We start from the raw sequence: 15,887 nt of genomic DNA, 5'->3' as shown, positions 1-15,887 counted from the left end.
CCAGCAGCAGGCCTGGGAGGACCAGGGTGATGGTGGACCCCGTGTCCTCCAGGGATCGGCAGGACGTCCTGTCCTTCAGGCAGCCGACATACAGGGCCACAGGCCTCAATCGCTCAGCTGGCCCATTCTGGCTGCAGCTGCAGGGGCTGGAAAAGAAGGCCAGTTTTACTGCTTCTTTAAACAGCAGTGCTTTTCACCTTGCTAACAAAGCCGGATAAGGGTTTTCTAATGAAGAATCAGCATTTTAACATCATGTAGTAGGATTAGCTCATACGATGTGCCGCTGGTACACAGGAGTGATGGTTGCTGAAATCTGACCTTTGTATACCTATATAGATTTTCACTAAAATCAGTTATGTGCAGCATCACCAATGTCCTGATTACATTTTTGATACAAAGTCATTTTACTTTGACTGAAACAGAAAGCAAGGATATTTCTTGGTCATTCCAAACTTTTGAACAGTAGCGTGTGCCTGCCCAGGTCCTGTGCGTGTGCGTGTACAAGCATTAACCAAAATTAACCATTATCAGCACTGAACAGAAGATATTAGCTTAATGTTTCGCCTTTTAATAATTGATATTCACTTTACATATTCTGGATATTGTCTGGTGTTAATATGCACAAAATATCTCATAATTAAATAAGGCATTGAAGTATACTTTTTAGCTTTAAATAGGTAGTACTTATTTAAATTTTTCAGTGGGTTGTGTGTTTTCATGTGCCAACTTGATTCTGAAACTATAATTAGACATGGCTTAGAAATCGAAAGTGAAACTTTTTTTGATTCTTCCTCCTCTTTCAGTACGTGGCAGGCAGGAAAGGAACAATAAACGCTGGAGACGTCGGTGCAGCTTCCAGCATTACGGTTTTGGTATAAAAATGGTATGAATGATTTCGAGATAACTCTCCAATGTACTACAATATGAGCTCGATATAGTGTGTATTTCTGTCTTTCCTACGATGTCATCATTATTGCATGCCTGAATTTAGGACTAGTTCTAAATGAAAACAACCGTAATTTTTAGTTTTGCTTTCTCAGTTGTTTCTTAATAATATGCACGAAACGTGCGTTTTTTCGGGCATCTTTTTTTGGCAATCCGCTGCATGCAACGATTATAAAACGCGTTTTCTTCTTAATTGTACTTTGCCTTTCTGCTCCGAAAAATAATTAAATCACATGGTTTAACCTACTGGAATCGAACACAGGTATTTTTTTCCGATATAATGCGGTTCAAGCCAATTAACCGAACACTCAGTGCGCGCAACACTATGTCCGGCTCTCTTCTTTGTGCATAATTTATTAATATAATAATAATAATACTATATACATATATATAAAAATATATGAAAATATATATATAAATATATATTTATATATATATATATATATATATATATATATATATATATATATATATATATATATATATATATAAAACCATGTGTGCGAGTCTCATTTGAATTATTGGCTTCCATGTCTGTGCCACGATCTTTGTAAACTGTAATAAGTCAGTAAAGTCTAATTTTTCCTAATTAAATGAGACATGCTCATTGCAGTGTGTGTTTGTGCTTATGTATGTATTACATTGTGGGGACTAATATTAAATGTCTGCACGAGGTGATACAAACCTGTTTTTTGATGTTGCGTGAACCATTTTTTTTTTGCTCACCATGAGGAAATTCCAATTACTTGAAAATCTATCACTGCAATCAAAAAACTAAAAATGCCAAATGTTTTTGTTTGGTTACTTATGGTTAAGGTTAGGGTTGGGTAGGGGTTAAGGCTGTTATTGTTGAAATTTTGCCATTAGAAATGAATAGACGGTCCCCACAAAGATATGAGCACGCGTGTGTTTATTTTACTTTAATTTATTTTGCTTTCAGACTACTTTGCAACAAAGACAGGGCGAAGACGAGTCCTGTGGCGGCAGGAAAAAGTCCAAAGAACAAAGAGAGAGTTTTGCTAAACGTGACCACAAGGTGCTTGAGTTACATTTATAACATATGGGCCGTTCTGCATATACGTCACTAAATGCATTTTTACGCATGTGCAGTATGGAAAACTTTGAATTACTTCATTATTAAGAGTATTTTTCTTCATACATATATTTATAGCCTATATATGATTTTCCCTGGGCGTGTCCCACGCGTGTCAATGTTCACAAGTACCGAGTTTTACTACCTGTAGTCCTACTGAAATAATTTTCTTGCTTTTTATTGCAATATTTAATATTAGGGTAAATTAGTGTTAATCAGCTTGCTTAATGCTTTGACATGAACTGACAATGATCTATAAACAAGTAACTATTTCGTTAGGGAGCAAACCAGATGAAAGTTTCACAGGAAACGAAGTGACTGTGGTATATTTAAGGCAGAAAAAAATGTGCTAACTTTTTTTGTGGGCAGCGGGGTGCTATTGTCAGAGAACGCGAGAAATATATTTATAAACATATTTTGTGTACAGAACTGTGCTAGTCTTGGATAGTCAAAGAAAATGTTTGAAGCTGTTTTTCAGCGTAGTTAGTGTATATTTGGTCAGGAAAAAAAACAATTTCATATTAGAATGTATGTAAATGAACAGTAACACAACAAAAAATAAAGTAGAATTTCTTCTCTTCTGTTACTGATTATCTTGTTGGATTGTTTCAGTTCCCAAACCTCTCCCCTGGGCCACCCCAGTCGTTCCATGTATTCATTAAATTTCACCAAATAGTGAAGAATAGCCAGTTGTCTAGGACCCCTAATTATTTGAGTTGTGGAGGAAGTGAAATTATCATCCTTTTTCTTGATAGAGAGGCCTCCCGAGTATTGTTTTGCCCCTGAAAGGTAGAGGCAGCTCTGTCTGTGTAGTATAGAGAATTAGTTGTGATGTTAAAAATAAAAAAAAAACTAAAAATTGTTTTTATGTAATTTTCAATCATGTAGAAAGATAAGACGCCTTTCAGAAAAAATGAAAATGGCTTTCATGCAGCTCCATTTAGACCAAGATATGGCGGAAGATTTTTCAGATCACGGTAAGTATACCAGAACTTGTGTACTACCAAAATAATATTCTGAGAGCGGTCACTCTGGTAAACAGTGTGTTTTTCCTTTTTCAGGTTCATGAAGGATGAACCATATTTCTGGAGACCCGGGTTCAGCTTTCGGTACCAGAGGTATCATCCTATGGCAGGTGTGAGGACTTATCACCGGCCTTTCAAAGGATCTGCAGGCTTCCACTCGTTTACCTCCCAGTCTGCTCGTGTGAATAATAGTGGGATGGACTGTAAAGGAATGTCAAAGGACCAGAAAAGTAAGTCTCCTATTAAGAAGCGGCCATCCATATATCTTGCAGTCTAAAACTGTCATTTAATTTCGTGAACTCTCATTAGGATTTAAGAGATGGCAGTCTTTGCTAATGACGAGTAGGTTTGTTGTTGTAAAAATGCCATATTTCCTGAAATGGTTGCCAGGGCCTTTATTTACCTAAGCCACAGAAGTAACAGGCCTTTATTTCAGGCAGGCTAGAGTTAGAGGCAGGCCTTTATTTAACCAAAGCTGCAAAAGTAACAGGACTTTGTTTGAGGCAGGCCTGAATTAGAGGCAGGCCTTTACTTACCTAACCTGCAGAAATAACAGGTCTTTGTTTGAGGCAGGTCTGAATTAGAGGCAGGCCTTTACTTACCTAAGCTGCAGAAGTAACAGGTCTTTGTTTGAGGCAGGCTTGCATTAGCTTTTGCTTGAGGCAGGCTTGTATTAGAGGCAGGCCTTCATTTTTATTTCCCTCTGTTACTGCAGTTCTCTGTTAATACAAATACAAAGTGTCAGTTTGAATCCTATTAAACAAACTGAGTATATTTACTTGTAAATATTCTCTTAAACTTTATAATGGTCGATTACAGTAGTGCAAGGACATCAAAAATTTAAGAGCTGGCTAAGGGTATAAATAATTGTTTCCTAAAAGTATATTCTTAAAAGTCAGCTTTCCATAAGCGTCATGGAAATCATACATACGATCAGTTTAACTTGTGTGAAATATGACCAGACATGTACTGGAGTTTACTGTAAATACGCCAAGGTGTCATAACACAAAGCACAAAACATTTAATGAGTTTCTACAAATATTAACATTAATATATATTTCTTTTTTACAGCACAGTCAAATATCTAATAATTATCAGATCTAGCTGCAAGCAAAGTCTGAACTGAAAAACTACTGTATTACCTAAGTATGGTAGATGTATATTTCTATCTGAACTCTAGATGTCGCTTTTTTCTATTTTTCTCCAAAATGTTCACGTGACCCACTTTAGGTATGTTTTATTCATGTTGTTTCTTTATAAATCCTAAAATCTTCTAGTATGAATATGCATATGAATGTTTCTCGTCTATTTCATTCGTACGGAGCCTTTATAAATGAGCCCCCAAGAGTTTATCCACCCTTATCTTTGCATTTTTTGTCCCCGGCCTGTATGTGGGATCCAGCCATTTTTTGTTCCTTTTGACCACACCCCCAACAATCATCTGAGACCCAGCTTTTAGCTGAATTCCAGTTGCTATTTAAAGAAATGTGGTACTACTACTACTACTACTACTAATAATAATAATAATAACAACAACAACAACAACAACGATGATGATGACGAGGATAATAATAATAATCTTCACACTGCTTTTGCTGATGAGGCTCTTCCTGAGGTCACAGTAATAGCCCACCTATCAAACATCTCTCCAAGAGAAGACTGTATCTTTCAGGATAAGGCCTAGCAAAGCCTTTTGGATATATAATCCCTTCCATCTTTTCTCTGCCTCAGCCAGGGCCTCTGACCATTAGGACGTACTCTGAATAGCTTAAATGGAACTCAACCAGGTGGTATTCTTCTGAGATGCCCCAATCATTTCAGCTAGCTGCTCTTGAGTCGAAGTAGCAGCATAACTGTTTAGAAGTCCCTCTACATCTCAAAACTAACTTATCCTGTCACTGTCTGGCAGGCCTATAGAAAAACCACATGTCAGCCTCTTATTATCAGAACCTTGTCTTTCTGGTAATTATCCACCACAGGTGAGGAAAGAGATATAGATGCAAATCGGGGGCTACTAAGCGCGTGCAGACTGTGTTTGCATCTTCCCATGAACCCTCATGCTTGTGGGAAAGGAGAACAGTTAGGGCATTTTTCATGGCCAGGCTGGTATTTGCATTGCTGGGCCATAGGCCACCCTACCAGTCAATACTGTTTACTGTTCCACCACCTATACAGCTGATTGTATCCTCGTTGATTGCCTGGCTTGGCTGTATAGGCATTAGACTCAATCAAAAACATGGACTGGCTGTGAGTGGGATTCGGGGGGGGGGGGGGCTGTGACCCACTGATCAGAACAAACAAAGAATGAAACTCCATGCTATTAAACACCATATTCTTTTGATTATTTCTGTCCTTTCCTTTTCTCCAGTTTTCTGAGATAAGATTTGTAGCTGGGAAGCTACTTTCTTTTAACTGCGCCGTGCAGTTTAATGTGGGCAGTGATCACATGACATGTGCCTTTGACTCAGAGAATGGACGCATAAAAAACTATTTTAACGGTTTGAAGGGGGAGAGCAAATATAATGTTTAACTTTTGATGTCTCCATTAGTACTTTGCTCTAATAGAGTGGGTTCATCAGGTGGGACTAAGACTTTAAAATGGCAATGTTTTTTTTTCTGATTATGGTATTTTCTTGTGCAATGGAGCTGTAAAGTCCCTGAGGAGGACTCTGAACAGGTTGCTGTATGTGCCTGTGGGAGATTAAATGGTGACTCACGGGTCTTGCGTAAACGCCAGCTGATGGTATGACTGCACAAGTAAGGAATACAATTCTATGCTCTGAGGCAAATTCTCTTAATTGTCCTCAATGGATTTGTCCAGGTTATGTAATGTTGAAAATTTACTTAGATGGCATGAGCCATTTGGTTTCTGTTGCAGTGGCAAAAGCCACAACAACTGCGTGCAGCACAAAATCGACCACATGTGAAAATGAATATATCATGGTCAATGTACCAAATGAGACGCTTGACCTTTCCCTATGTGTGTCATTGTTTCCAAGATTCTCTTCAGTCGTCCACGAGTTCAACACCAGCAAAAGGAAAGGAGCATCTCTCCTTCACAGTACAATCCAAGCAGGTCTCTCAGGTATGAGTGTTGTTCAAAGCTCACTGCAGTTTGCTCACAAGCTGACAAAGGTGCCATCACTGTAACTTTGGTGGCTGCATTTGCATTTAATTTTAACTTCCAGTTAGCATCCAAGCGATATGGTCTTGAAATTATTCTCATTTGTTTGATAAAAAGAACAGAAAAATGTTAGCTAGCACTGGCTTATGCAGCCTAGGACAGTGTGGGTGTTTGGCTATGAAATAAAGACAGATAGCATGTTTATGAAGATATAGTGTTTGAGAAAATTAAAAGGAGTATAGTTACAACCTTATGAATTGATATGTCTACAATTTTTCATTTGTAGCTGAATATTGGATTGATTATCTCTCCATTCATCCATCCATAGATCCAGCCATAACCATTTATGCAGTGCAAGGCGGCAGTTAGCCTGAGACCTGTCCCAGAAAGGGCAGGGACCATGGCACTTCGATTTATGCTTCTATTATTCCCTTTTAGAACTATAAGGGTCTATTACATGCATTTTAAATCTGCCATTTAGCTATATTGATTACTCCTGGCTAAGCACTACGTAACAAAATGATTAAAGAGCTCCTGTTTAATAACGGCTTGCATGATCATCAGATCTTGGTCTCTCTCCCTGAGCGTTTCTCATGTCCAGTTTTACTGCCTGACTCAGGACTCACAAGAGCAGAACATCCCGGGATCTGTTAGGAGGGCAGCCATGCGGAGTCGGGCCATCCAGCAGAAGAGGCATGAGATTGAAGAGGTGGGTGTCTGCACCAGCACTGCCAACAGAGCTCTATACAGGAGAACACGTGGACGGCCAGTGTGCAAAGCCTGCTCACAATGGCTGCTACACACTTTATATATTAGTGGTTTTACAGGACACAGGGCTGCAACACTGGTGGCTGAAGCTCATAAGAACCTGTCCTATTTTCAGCAATTTAACATTCTCTCTCTTAAACTCCATTGTGATGAACAGGTCTACAAGCAGGACTGTGACACATTCGGGCTTGTAGTGAAGATGCTGATCGCCAAAGATCCATCTCTTGAGCACCCTATTCAGGCATCGTTGCGGGAGAATCTGCAGGAGATCGGCCTGCGGTGTGCGACAGCCATGCAGCAGTTTATTCACGAGTACGACTTGGTGCATCCATGACCCTTGATCTCATACAAACAGTTAGACTTTATCTCATTGGCTAATGGGTCTGTTTTTGTCTGTCTGGGTGCCTGTCACTGCTGTCAGTAATAAAGCTTAGACCTAAATTGTATTCATCCGTTAAATCTCCCACAAAAAACAGCCCAGATGAAACAATGTTTCTTTTTTATATATATATTTAAACAGGAATGCAATTCTTCTTGCCACCTGATTATAAATAAAAGTGTATTCAACCTTGTGTTGACATTTAGATCTATTTGGTTCATTCTGAGTTTGCATTTTGTTGTCATGGATACCTGAAGATTATGCAATCCTTCACAATGTACATGTAAGAGCAGACATGTGATGGATCTTTCAAAGATCATTGGCTGATTTTCCCTTTTCTGCACTATCCCTCTCAGCAATGGAGATAGTCGTGTCGTGTTTGTGTATTTACACGCAAGACCCATTTTTGGATTGAAAAAAACACAACAAACACTGCCTAAGCGAGATTTTAATGTTGTACCCCAAGACTATAATATAAAGATTGACACAATAAATGAATGTATCCAGTATTTTAATGTACATGCTAACGAAGATACATCTCCCATTGACACCTTTATGTCCCATGGAATACCAAACTTCATTTCCCATGTCTTAAGGTTAATGTTCACCTGCAGGCTTTAGTGTTTCTTTTCAAACCAGATTAGAGAGTTTAGTGTTTAGTGTACCTTGAACATGCAATCTCAAAGCTAGGAATATCATATTTCTCCAGTCACATGGGCTTCTTAGGTTGGACTTCAAAAGAATACTTAGAAATCATATGCACACATAAAGTTCCTTCACAAAGGGACTTTTTGTGTAAGATTTAATTTAAAAGGGCCATACCATAAAATTCTGTATCTCCCAGCTTCCTCACTAAGCTTTCTCAAGACGATAAGCCATTCATGAAGTATTAACATGTCTTACCCAGAAATTGCCTCAGATTAGATAGCATGTCAAGCACAAGACCAGAAAAGTGACCCAAATATGACTCATCTGGATATCTTCCAGGTTGGATGATCTGTAGAAAACTGGATGCAACTAGACAGATGTCTTTTTGCTGCAGGCAGCCTGGAAAAGGGTCTGCTTGTACCTCAGACTCGTCAAAATAAGCATCATTCATATTTTTTTCGGTAAAATGGGTGATCAGAATAATAGCAAAGGAAAAGATTATTTACCTACCAACATTTCATTGAAAACATATTCCTTTAGTATTGTATGGGGTATTTGTTACATGTTATGTAAAGGACATAAACGGCTGGGGCAACTGAATTTCCTGTACTGTTACAGTATTTTTAACCGTCTCTCCATGTTTGAATAGGCACTCCTGTGTACTCTCTGATATGTGCATATCCATATAGAAACAATTTTGTTTCACTTTTCAGGGGTTGTTGTGCAAATCTTAACCTGGTAAATGGGGAGGAATGTATTTTTATGACACTCCTAAAGAATTTTCTATCAATGTCAAAATGCTATCTGGTCCTTTTTAAATTATACTCTTCATGTCAACTATCAATAGAAAGTTTAAAAATTGTTATGGTTACTGGGTGGGTCTCTGTTCAACAAAAAAACGCCCATGAGAAGTATGTATTACGCGATAGTTGTTTTTCTCTGTGTGGATGGATCTCTCTTAAATCTGTCCTTTCAAACTGCTCATTTGGGCATCTCTGACAAAAGAAATGGGAATGTCTGTTCAATACTGGTATTATTAAAGCATCAAATTTTGCCAGGAGGCCTTGTTTCCTGTCTCGGTTCAAATTAAATTTCATGTGGCCTGACATTTTGGAAACACATACCCTGGATTGTGTAAGTCACCTATGTATGTGTAATAGGAGCATAAAAGCATTTTAATGAGAAGTGTAAGAGCATCATGAAAGCCCTCTAATGACACAAAGAAAAACCATAAAATGCCTTTTTATTTTGGTTTATGCTGTACATTCTTCATTCAGCTCCAACAGTGGGTGGTGCTGTAAGGGTGTCCTCGGCGTCCCACGTCTGGCGTGATGCCAGGATGCCAGGGCATCACCCGCCGGCCTTGACAAATAAACCAATAAAAACATGACAAATGGGCTGAGTGGCATCATCGAAAGCAACACACGTTGTGCTTATGCCTTTATTAGAGAAGCAGATGAAGATCCTTTGCCAAAGAGAGCCCATTTTAACTGTCACAATGTGGAACAGACACCTGCCGCAGAAGTAAACAGAATACAGAGGACTTACAGTTACGTACTGCATTTGTTTGAAAGAAACCCGCCTGTGAGTTATATCTCTGTGGCGTTCCTGTTAAGGACACCACGGCTCACAAAGGTTCATTTAAATACTCCTGAATTCCAATACACAACAATATCAACAAATAAAACTGCATGCACACCTATCTCTATTATGTAATACATTAAATTATGTAAATATAAAATATAAAAAATATGGCAGACTTTTTCTATTTACAGTAAGACCCCTTTTAAATTAGCAAATATATATATATGTATATATATATAGTTTATAAAACTCAATGAAACTGTAAAGCCAAAACCAAGACCATTGCATAAGAAGCAGGACTATACTGAACTATACTGTGCCTCGACAATTTGCTTTTGCACACTCTGATAAAACACCAGCGCATACATGACATCAGTGCTATTTTTACACATGGTAGAAGGGAGGACAGAAAATGCTAAGTTGAGCTATTGTTTTTTTTTTTTTTTTTTTTTTTGTCTCCACAGAGGCTGGCGGGCCGCACAGACGAGCTAAATGTAAAAATCTTCCCCAGCACTGTGGCCAGTACACTGGTTCACAGCTGGGCATTGGCCAGAATTTGGTTTGGGGGAACTTCTCAGTGGTCCATCACCAAGATGCTGATCTAGAGCTCTTTCAGGGGACACTCAGGCGCTAATTTAATGATGGTTACATTCTTTCTTTCTTTCTTTTTCTTTCTTTCTTTCTTTCTTTCTTTCTTTCTTTCTTTCTTTCTCTTTCTGTTTTCCCTCACTCCTCTTCTGGTGGTCTGTGCCTCACAGCCGGCAGTTTCATTTTCAGAAGTGTGACAGTCAATGTACGGACCTGACAGAGTTCCTGGTACACATGCGAAAGCCTGTGTGCTGCTAATGGGCATATTACACCGGACATTTGTCACCCACTCATAAACCTCAGGACACGATAGGCATTTACAGGCTGTGGCATCACTTGTCAAAATCAGAGCATAGAGAGTAAGTCAATAGAAACCATCTGAGAAAGACCAAAAGACAGTGCGATGTGAGACGAGGGGGCTGGAGAAGGTTCCGGTATCTTCTCCCGTGCTATGAGATGATGCAGTTTTTAGTCTTGCGGTGTTTGCGGGTATGCAGCTGCCCCCGGCCGCCCAGCCCCGGGGAGCCATACTGGTGGTGCCTAAGCTCCTCCCCAGTCATGTAGCGCAGCCCAACGGCGCGGGGGATGGGCTCGCCCAGGAAGTAGCCCTCATCATCCGACTGTGAGGATGAGGAGCAGGTGGAGCACCACTCCTCCCCATCGCCGTACCCGTCAAAGTGCTGCCCCGGGTACCGCTCTATGGGGTTCTGCAGGTTGAGGTCAGAGGTCGTCCGCGGACACGGCCGGCAGGGTTCCGGTCGATACCAGTTAGCCCCGAAGAGGCCCCTGTTGGGCCTAGCTTGCGGGAAGTGGCCATAGTCGTCGCGCAGATGCTGCGGTGGCAGCGGGCCGTGGGCGGGGGTTTGTCGCTCACTCACCAGGTGTAGGGCATTGTCGGAGCACGAGAGGCGGGAGCGGCGCGTATGGCGGCGGTGTCGACGCCTGGGGGGCGGGGCCTCGGGGGTGCGGGCGCGCCTCCGGCTGCTGGGCGTGCGCTGGGCACTGTAGCCACTGGCGTGGCCATCGTCCCCAAACTGGAAGCTCTGGGGCGATTTGTAATACTGAGGCGGGTACTGCAGCCTGACCGGCAGGGCCACACTGGGGAACGGGTGCACAGACGTCAGACTCTGCAGCGACTCCGAGCTCTGCAACTGCAGCGAGGAGTTCAGCGTGCCCATGTTGCTCTTCTCGGACATGTTCATGCCAGAGTCTTTGCTCAAGTCTGGCATGGAGAACCTGGACAGATGCTCCTGCCTGAACTTGTCACCATCGACCGAAGGACCTGTGCAGTGAGAGTAAAGTTAACTGGCAAACTTGTATAAAACTCAACATGGATGTCACTTATATATATATTCTATGTTACCGCTAAGAGTTGACCTGAATGGGACATTGTTGCTTATCATGCTGTTAAGTAAGCCAAAGGAGTATGATAACTGGAGAAAGACAATTAAGAATAAAAAACAGGAGGATGAATGTAAAGTATACAGTTTTAAATTAGCATTGGTTTCAGAAACATTTCAGAATCCTAACAAATGCAGTATATACCTGTAGCGTTGGATAGCGCTAACGATTCTACTGAGCTCCTTGGCGTTTGTGCTAACGGGGTGAGCTGCTTACTAAAACTGAGGCCACTGATGGGGTTCCTGGTCCTGCCCAGCTGGGGTTCTACGTCCCTGTGGAACCCGTAAAGACCAGCGGGCCTGTTCTCTGAGAACCCGCTGCTGGAGGCCTCGTTGAAGCTCATCTGCGCTTTCAGTTTCGGTGGGAAGAACTCGTCTCGGCTGCGGTGGATCCAGTCCTCGTTGAAGGAGCGTCCCTTTAGGGCGGACATGGGGGGCCTCTTGACGTTGAGCTGGTCTTTCGCCCATGGGTTTGCTTGTTTTCCCAGGGAGGGGTTTCCCGAAGGGTTTGCCTGACTGTGGGCGGAGCTTCCCTGGTTCTGGGCCGGATTAAAGGGCGCCTTCGGATTGCACTGGCCAATGACCTGTAGGGGGCTGGCCGCGAGGTTCTCAGCGGGAGCCTCATGTGTGTTCAGCTCACCCTGGCTTCTCCACACACGCTGGTCGCGAGTCAGCCCAGGTGCCTGGCTGGAGAGATTCAGCAGGTCCATCCTGCGGGTCAGTGGGTCCAGTCCGGCGGAGTAGGGGCGCGATGCGGCCTCCCGCTGCGCCTCCCGCTGAGCCTCCCGCTGCGCCTCCCTCTGGGCTTCGCGCTGGGCCCCCCGCCTCTCTCCGTTCCTGCTCACCTTGGCGCTACGACGGGACTCGCGGGAGCGCGCGCTCTGGAAGGCAGAGTCTGATGAGTCCGAGTCTTCGGGGTCCTGGTCCATGCTGCATGAGCGTGAGCAGAAGATCTGGCCCTGCTTGGGCAGGAAGGGCCGGCCCAGGAGGGACTTCTTGCAGCGGGCGCAGCAGAAGCAGGACTCGGTGGCGTGCCAGTGCTGCCCGTCGTACGTCATCTGGCCCTGGTCAACACCTGCAAAAAAAAGGCGGTGAGATGAAGGAAGTGTGCAAGGAATGCTGGGAAAGGCGGACAGGGACCCAATCGGCACACAAATTGTGCTCAAAATGCTGCCTGAGCGCTAAGAAAAAAATGCCAATCAGCACACTGATTATGCTCCTTTTCTCTGACTCTTTCCTCTAATTTAGTCTAATTCGAGGATGTGAAAAGATCAAGAGGCCGTTACCGATGTGCTCGCCGCAGGCGTCGCAGTACTCGGCGTAGAGCGACTCGAAGCAGGCGCAGCAGTACGGCCTGCCCTCCTTCATGATGTAGCGCTGCCCCCCCAGCATCGTCTCGCACTCGAAGCAGCAGAAGTGCTTCATGTGCCAGTGGCGGCCCTCTGCCTCCGTGCACTCGTCTGCGAAGATGATCTGCGGGGAAAAGGCAGCGCGGCGTCCCTCAGCAGAGAGACGTGACCAGCAGCGAGAGGCTCTGCCTGATTAATGACACAGTGGCCGTCCTGCTTTTAAGGGTGATTTAGGTGGACGGTATAAGGCCTGTTAGCTAAGATATGGAAAGTTAATCAGCTCAGAAAAAATGACAAAAACATTTTGCCATTCCAGTCACAGCTCCCTGCTAAGTTAAGTAAGAATATGTAGGGATACTGGTTTCAAAATGCTTTAAAGTCAAGCAACGGGCAGCACGGATGTGAGATGAATGTAGGCCTAAGGGGACTAACTGAGAGGGAGACGCATGGGGGCAGTGTGTGTGTCTGTCGGTGGGGGGGGGGGGGCGGTCTGCTGACCTCGTCACAGGCTGAGCAGCGGGGCTTGAGCTGCTCGGCATGGTGCCGCCCACAGAAGATCTTCCCGTCCTGGTAGAAGTAGATGAGGTCCACCAGGAGCTCGGAGCACATGCTGCACACGAAGCAGTGGGGGTGCCAGCACATGTTGTGGCCCGCCCTGGACACGAATACGGCGACGTCGCCCCCACTTATCTGTCTGCCGCACTGATGGAGGGATACGGGGAAAGGTGGAAGAGAGGAAGGGATGAGGGGAAGGATTGTGGGAGGGGAAAAGGAAGACAAAGAATGATAGAGGGAAGAATATCAAGACATAAATGAGGAAGGGATATGTGAAAACTATGTGCTTATTTTACTCCTTACTGATTTTACTATATAAACAGAGGTTTTGAAGGACGAACGTCAATAGGGGAATTTAAGACACTTTGAAGGATACAGAATTAATACATTTAGACAAGTGCAAACTGTTGCACTTTTGAAATAAATGAATGGGGTTTATGCACCACTAGTTAAAAGTTTTTGCACACACTGAGAATTTTTACATTTGCATGTTAATTAACATTTACTAAAAATACACTCAATATTCTTTACTAACAAATAAATTTACAGTATGTTCACCATTTGAGTATCTTTATTAGCAAGTAAAATATGTCTCTGATTCATTACAGTAAAATTCAAGGCATTCCTTATACAAGGGACATTAAATACTGATCTGTTTCATGGGATGAAACACTTAACTAGTGCATTTAAAGTTAAAGGACAGCCTAGAATTTGACTCTGCCATCACCACACAACCAGGTAATAGGATGCCATACATGCACTGTTACATACTCTCTCCATGTCATGAAGGAAACTAGTTTTATTCTACTTGAAAACTATTTTCATTTATAGTTTTTACTGAACATTCCAGTGCTTAACAAGAATAAAAAATGTGCAGTTTATGAAATAAATGGTAAAAACCTGTGGTGTGCAAAAAACCTTTGACTGGGAGTGTTAGAAGATGGGCCTGAAGTGATTTGGCTTTCCACTGAAACAGTAATGGTGGGGAGAGACGGTGTCGGGCGTGGAGGAGCCCTGGCGGGTACCTGCTCACACACAGCCCCGGTCACGGTCGCAGGGAGCATCCGCACGCTCCCCCTCCCCAAGTTCTCCCGCTTGCGCTGGTCACTGAACATCTTCAGCTCCCTTTTCTCCTCGCTGTCCAGGGTGTTGCAATACTGGATCTGCGGGGGCCAGCAGAGCGATGCATGGCCATTGGTTCGTGCCCCTGCCATCAGCGGCGATTGGCACCTGAGCGCCAAGTCACTCACCTCACTGTCATGGGACGGGAGCTGGTGTAGGAGCTGTTTGATTCGGTGCTTCTCGCCCGGACTGTTCACATACGGCACCTTGTCCTCGGGAAGTGAACTGTAATACTGGTGAACCTATGGGGGAGCAGGAGCTGGCATTGGCCTGCGGGTGGCGCTTCAGCTTAAGCACAATAACAGCCTGCCAGTCTTCATCAGCATGATGGCCCTGCTGCTGTTATGAAGGCTGTCTCAGTCAGTCACCCAAGACTTGGACCGCTCATCTTCTTCTGTCTTGAGACCGTGTTAGTTTTTAAGGTCAGGGGCTGCAGGACACGCCGATGCTGTGTGGAATCTGAGATTGTATTTAAGACCAATTTAAAGACTATATTTCAAGCAGACCTCACAACACCCAACTCAGGATGACTGACAATCCTTTGACACTTAATTAAATCCAACCCTGGCTAGCAGAAACACTCCCTATTTATTTCCAAACACGACGATTTGGATTCTGGGGATCATTATGCACATTCAGATTTCTGATGAAATTTACATTTTCTCTTGGTAAGCCAAGGTTTCAAGAACTCAAACCTAATAAGGGATATCCAAATGCACAAAAAAAACAAAAAAAAAAAAACCAATGACCTTCATTAAGAACATAATGAAATGTCATTATTTGAGACTGTATTATGCAAGAAGGCCAGGACACCATTTTGTGTTTGCTATATTTTTATATGTGTAAAGCAGACTGGCTGCTAAGCAGCCGGTTCCCTATTGTTTGCACACATATGCCATGTGTGCTACAGAATTCTGCTGGTACATTTGTACCTTATGTTATAGCGGCTGAATATTGCAGAAGGATGCTTACAAAAGATGCCGTTCGAGTACAGTGCCCAACCAAGAGGCACTGAAATCGCCTATCCTGGGGTTTGATAGCTGCACACTGCATCGTCAGCGTAGTCATCACCGAATGACTACCAGAGGGTGTTTCACTTAGAGTCAAACACTCCTAAAAAAATAGGTTCTAGTTTAGCTCTGCACAGTATATCGATAAAGAGCTTCAGAAAGCTCAAGTCAATCATGCAGGAAACGGGCACTGTAAGGATCCAAATGGAGCCAGAAACCCGGCTTCATTTCCATTGCATTAAAATTCACATTTCTAAAACCTATTAGAGAATGCTCATCACAGTCTGCCTTGCGTAA

The 15,887-nt window shown here is 43.1% G+C and overlaps 2 protein-coding genes across 8 annotated transcripts in view; one reads left to right on the top strand and one right to left on the bottom strand.

Moving 5' to 3' along the window:
- Nucleotides 1-736: 736 nt before the first annotated feature.
- On the top strand, nt 737-7,527 carry LOC111842287 (uncharacterized). The gene is made up of 7 exons (XM_023808743.2): nt 737-883; nt 1,886-1,981; nt 2,927-3,015; nt 3,100-3,293; nt 6,063-6,148; nt 6,807-6,896; nt 7,113-7,527. Exons 1-7 carry the CDS (start codon nt 881-883, stop codon nt 7,287-7,289), a joined length of 735 nt encoding a protein of 244 aa, XP_023664511.1. The 5' UTR covers nt 737-880; the 3' UTR covers nt 7,290-7,527.
- Nucleotides 7,528-9,208: 1,681 nt separating this feature from the next.
- The window catches only part of LOC111842286 (prickle-like protein 2), a 52,794-nt gene continuing 46,115 nt past the window's right edge, over nt 9,209-15,887 (bottom strand). For 5 of the 7 annotated variants that reach the window (XM_023808735.2, XM_023808736.2, XM_023808740.2 and 2 more), the window contains 6 exons: nt 14,709-14,822; nt 14,484-14,621; nt 13,402-13,605; nt 12,841-13,027; nt 11,700-12,629; nt 9,209-11,436 (listed from right to left, as the gene is read on the bottom strand). In XM_023808735.2, coding sequence (XP_023664503.2) covers nt 10,604-11,436; nt 11,700-12,629; nt 12,841-13,027; nt 13,402-13,605; nt 14,484-14,621; nt 14,709-14,822 — 2,406 coding nt within the window. In that variant the 3' untranslated portion in view covers nt 9,209-10,603. Of the gene's footprint in view, nt 11,437-11,699; nt 12,630-12,840; nt 13,028-13,401; nt 13,606-14,483; nt 14,622-14,708; nt 15,040-15,887 lie in introns of all 7 variants that reach the window. The other 2 variants (XM_023808737.2, XM_023808742.2) reach the window with 2 other exon arrangements.

Source organism: Paramormyrops kingsleyae, chromosome 6 (genome assembly GCF_048594095.1).
Source record: "Paramormyrops kingsleyae isolate MSU_618 chromosome 6, PKINGS_0.4, whole genome shotgun sequence".
Classification (NCBI taxonomy): domain Eukaryota; kingdom Metazoa; phylum Chordata; class Actinopteri; order Osteoglossiformes; family Mormyridae; genus Paramormyrops; species Paramormyrops kingsleyae.
The sequence above is the reverse complement of the archived record's forward strand: the minus strand, read 5'-3'. Positions and strand labels throughout refer to the sequence as shown.

Bases quoted from the DNA above. Each gene is read 5' to 3' on its own strand.
- LOC111842287 (XM_023808743.2), top strand. The intron at 1,982-2,926 runs GTGCTTGAGTTA...TCAATCATGTAG, and splicing joins TTGCTAAACGTGACCACAAG to AAAGATAAGACGCCTTTCAG. The intron at 3,294-6,062 runs GTAAGTCTCCTA...ATTGTTTCCAAG, and splicing joins AATGTCAAAGGACCAGAAAA to ATTCTCTTCAGTCGTCCACG.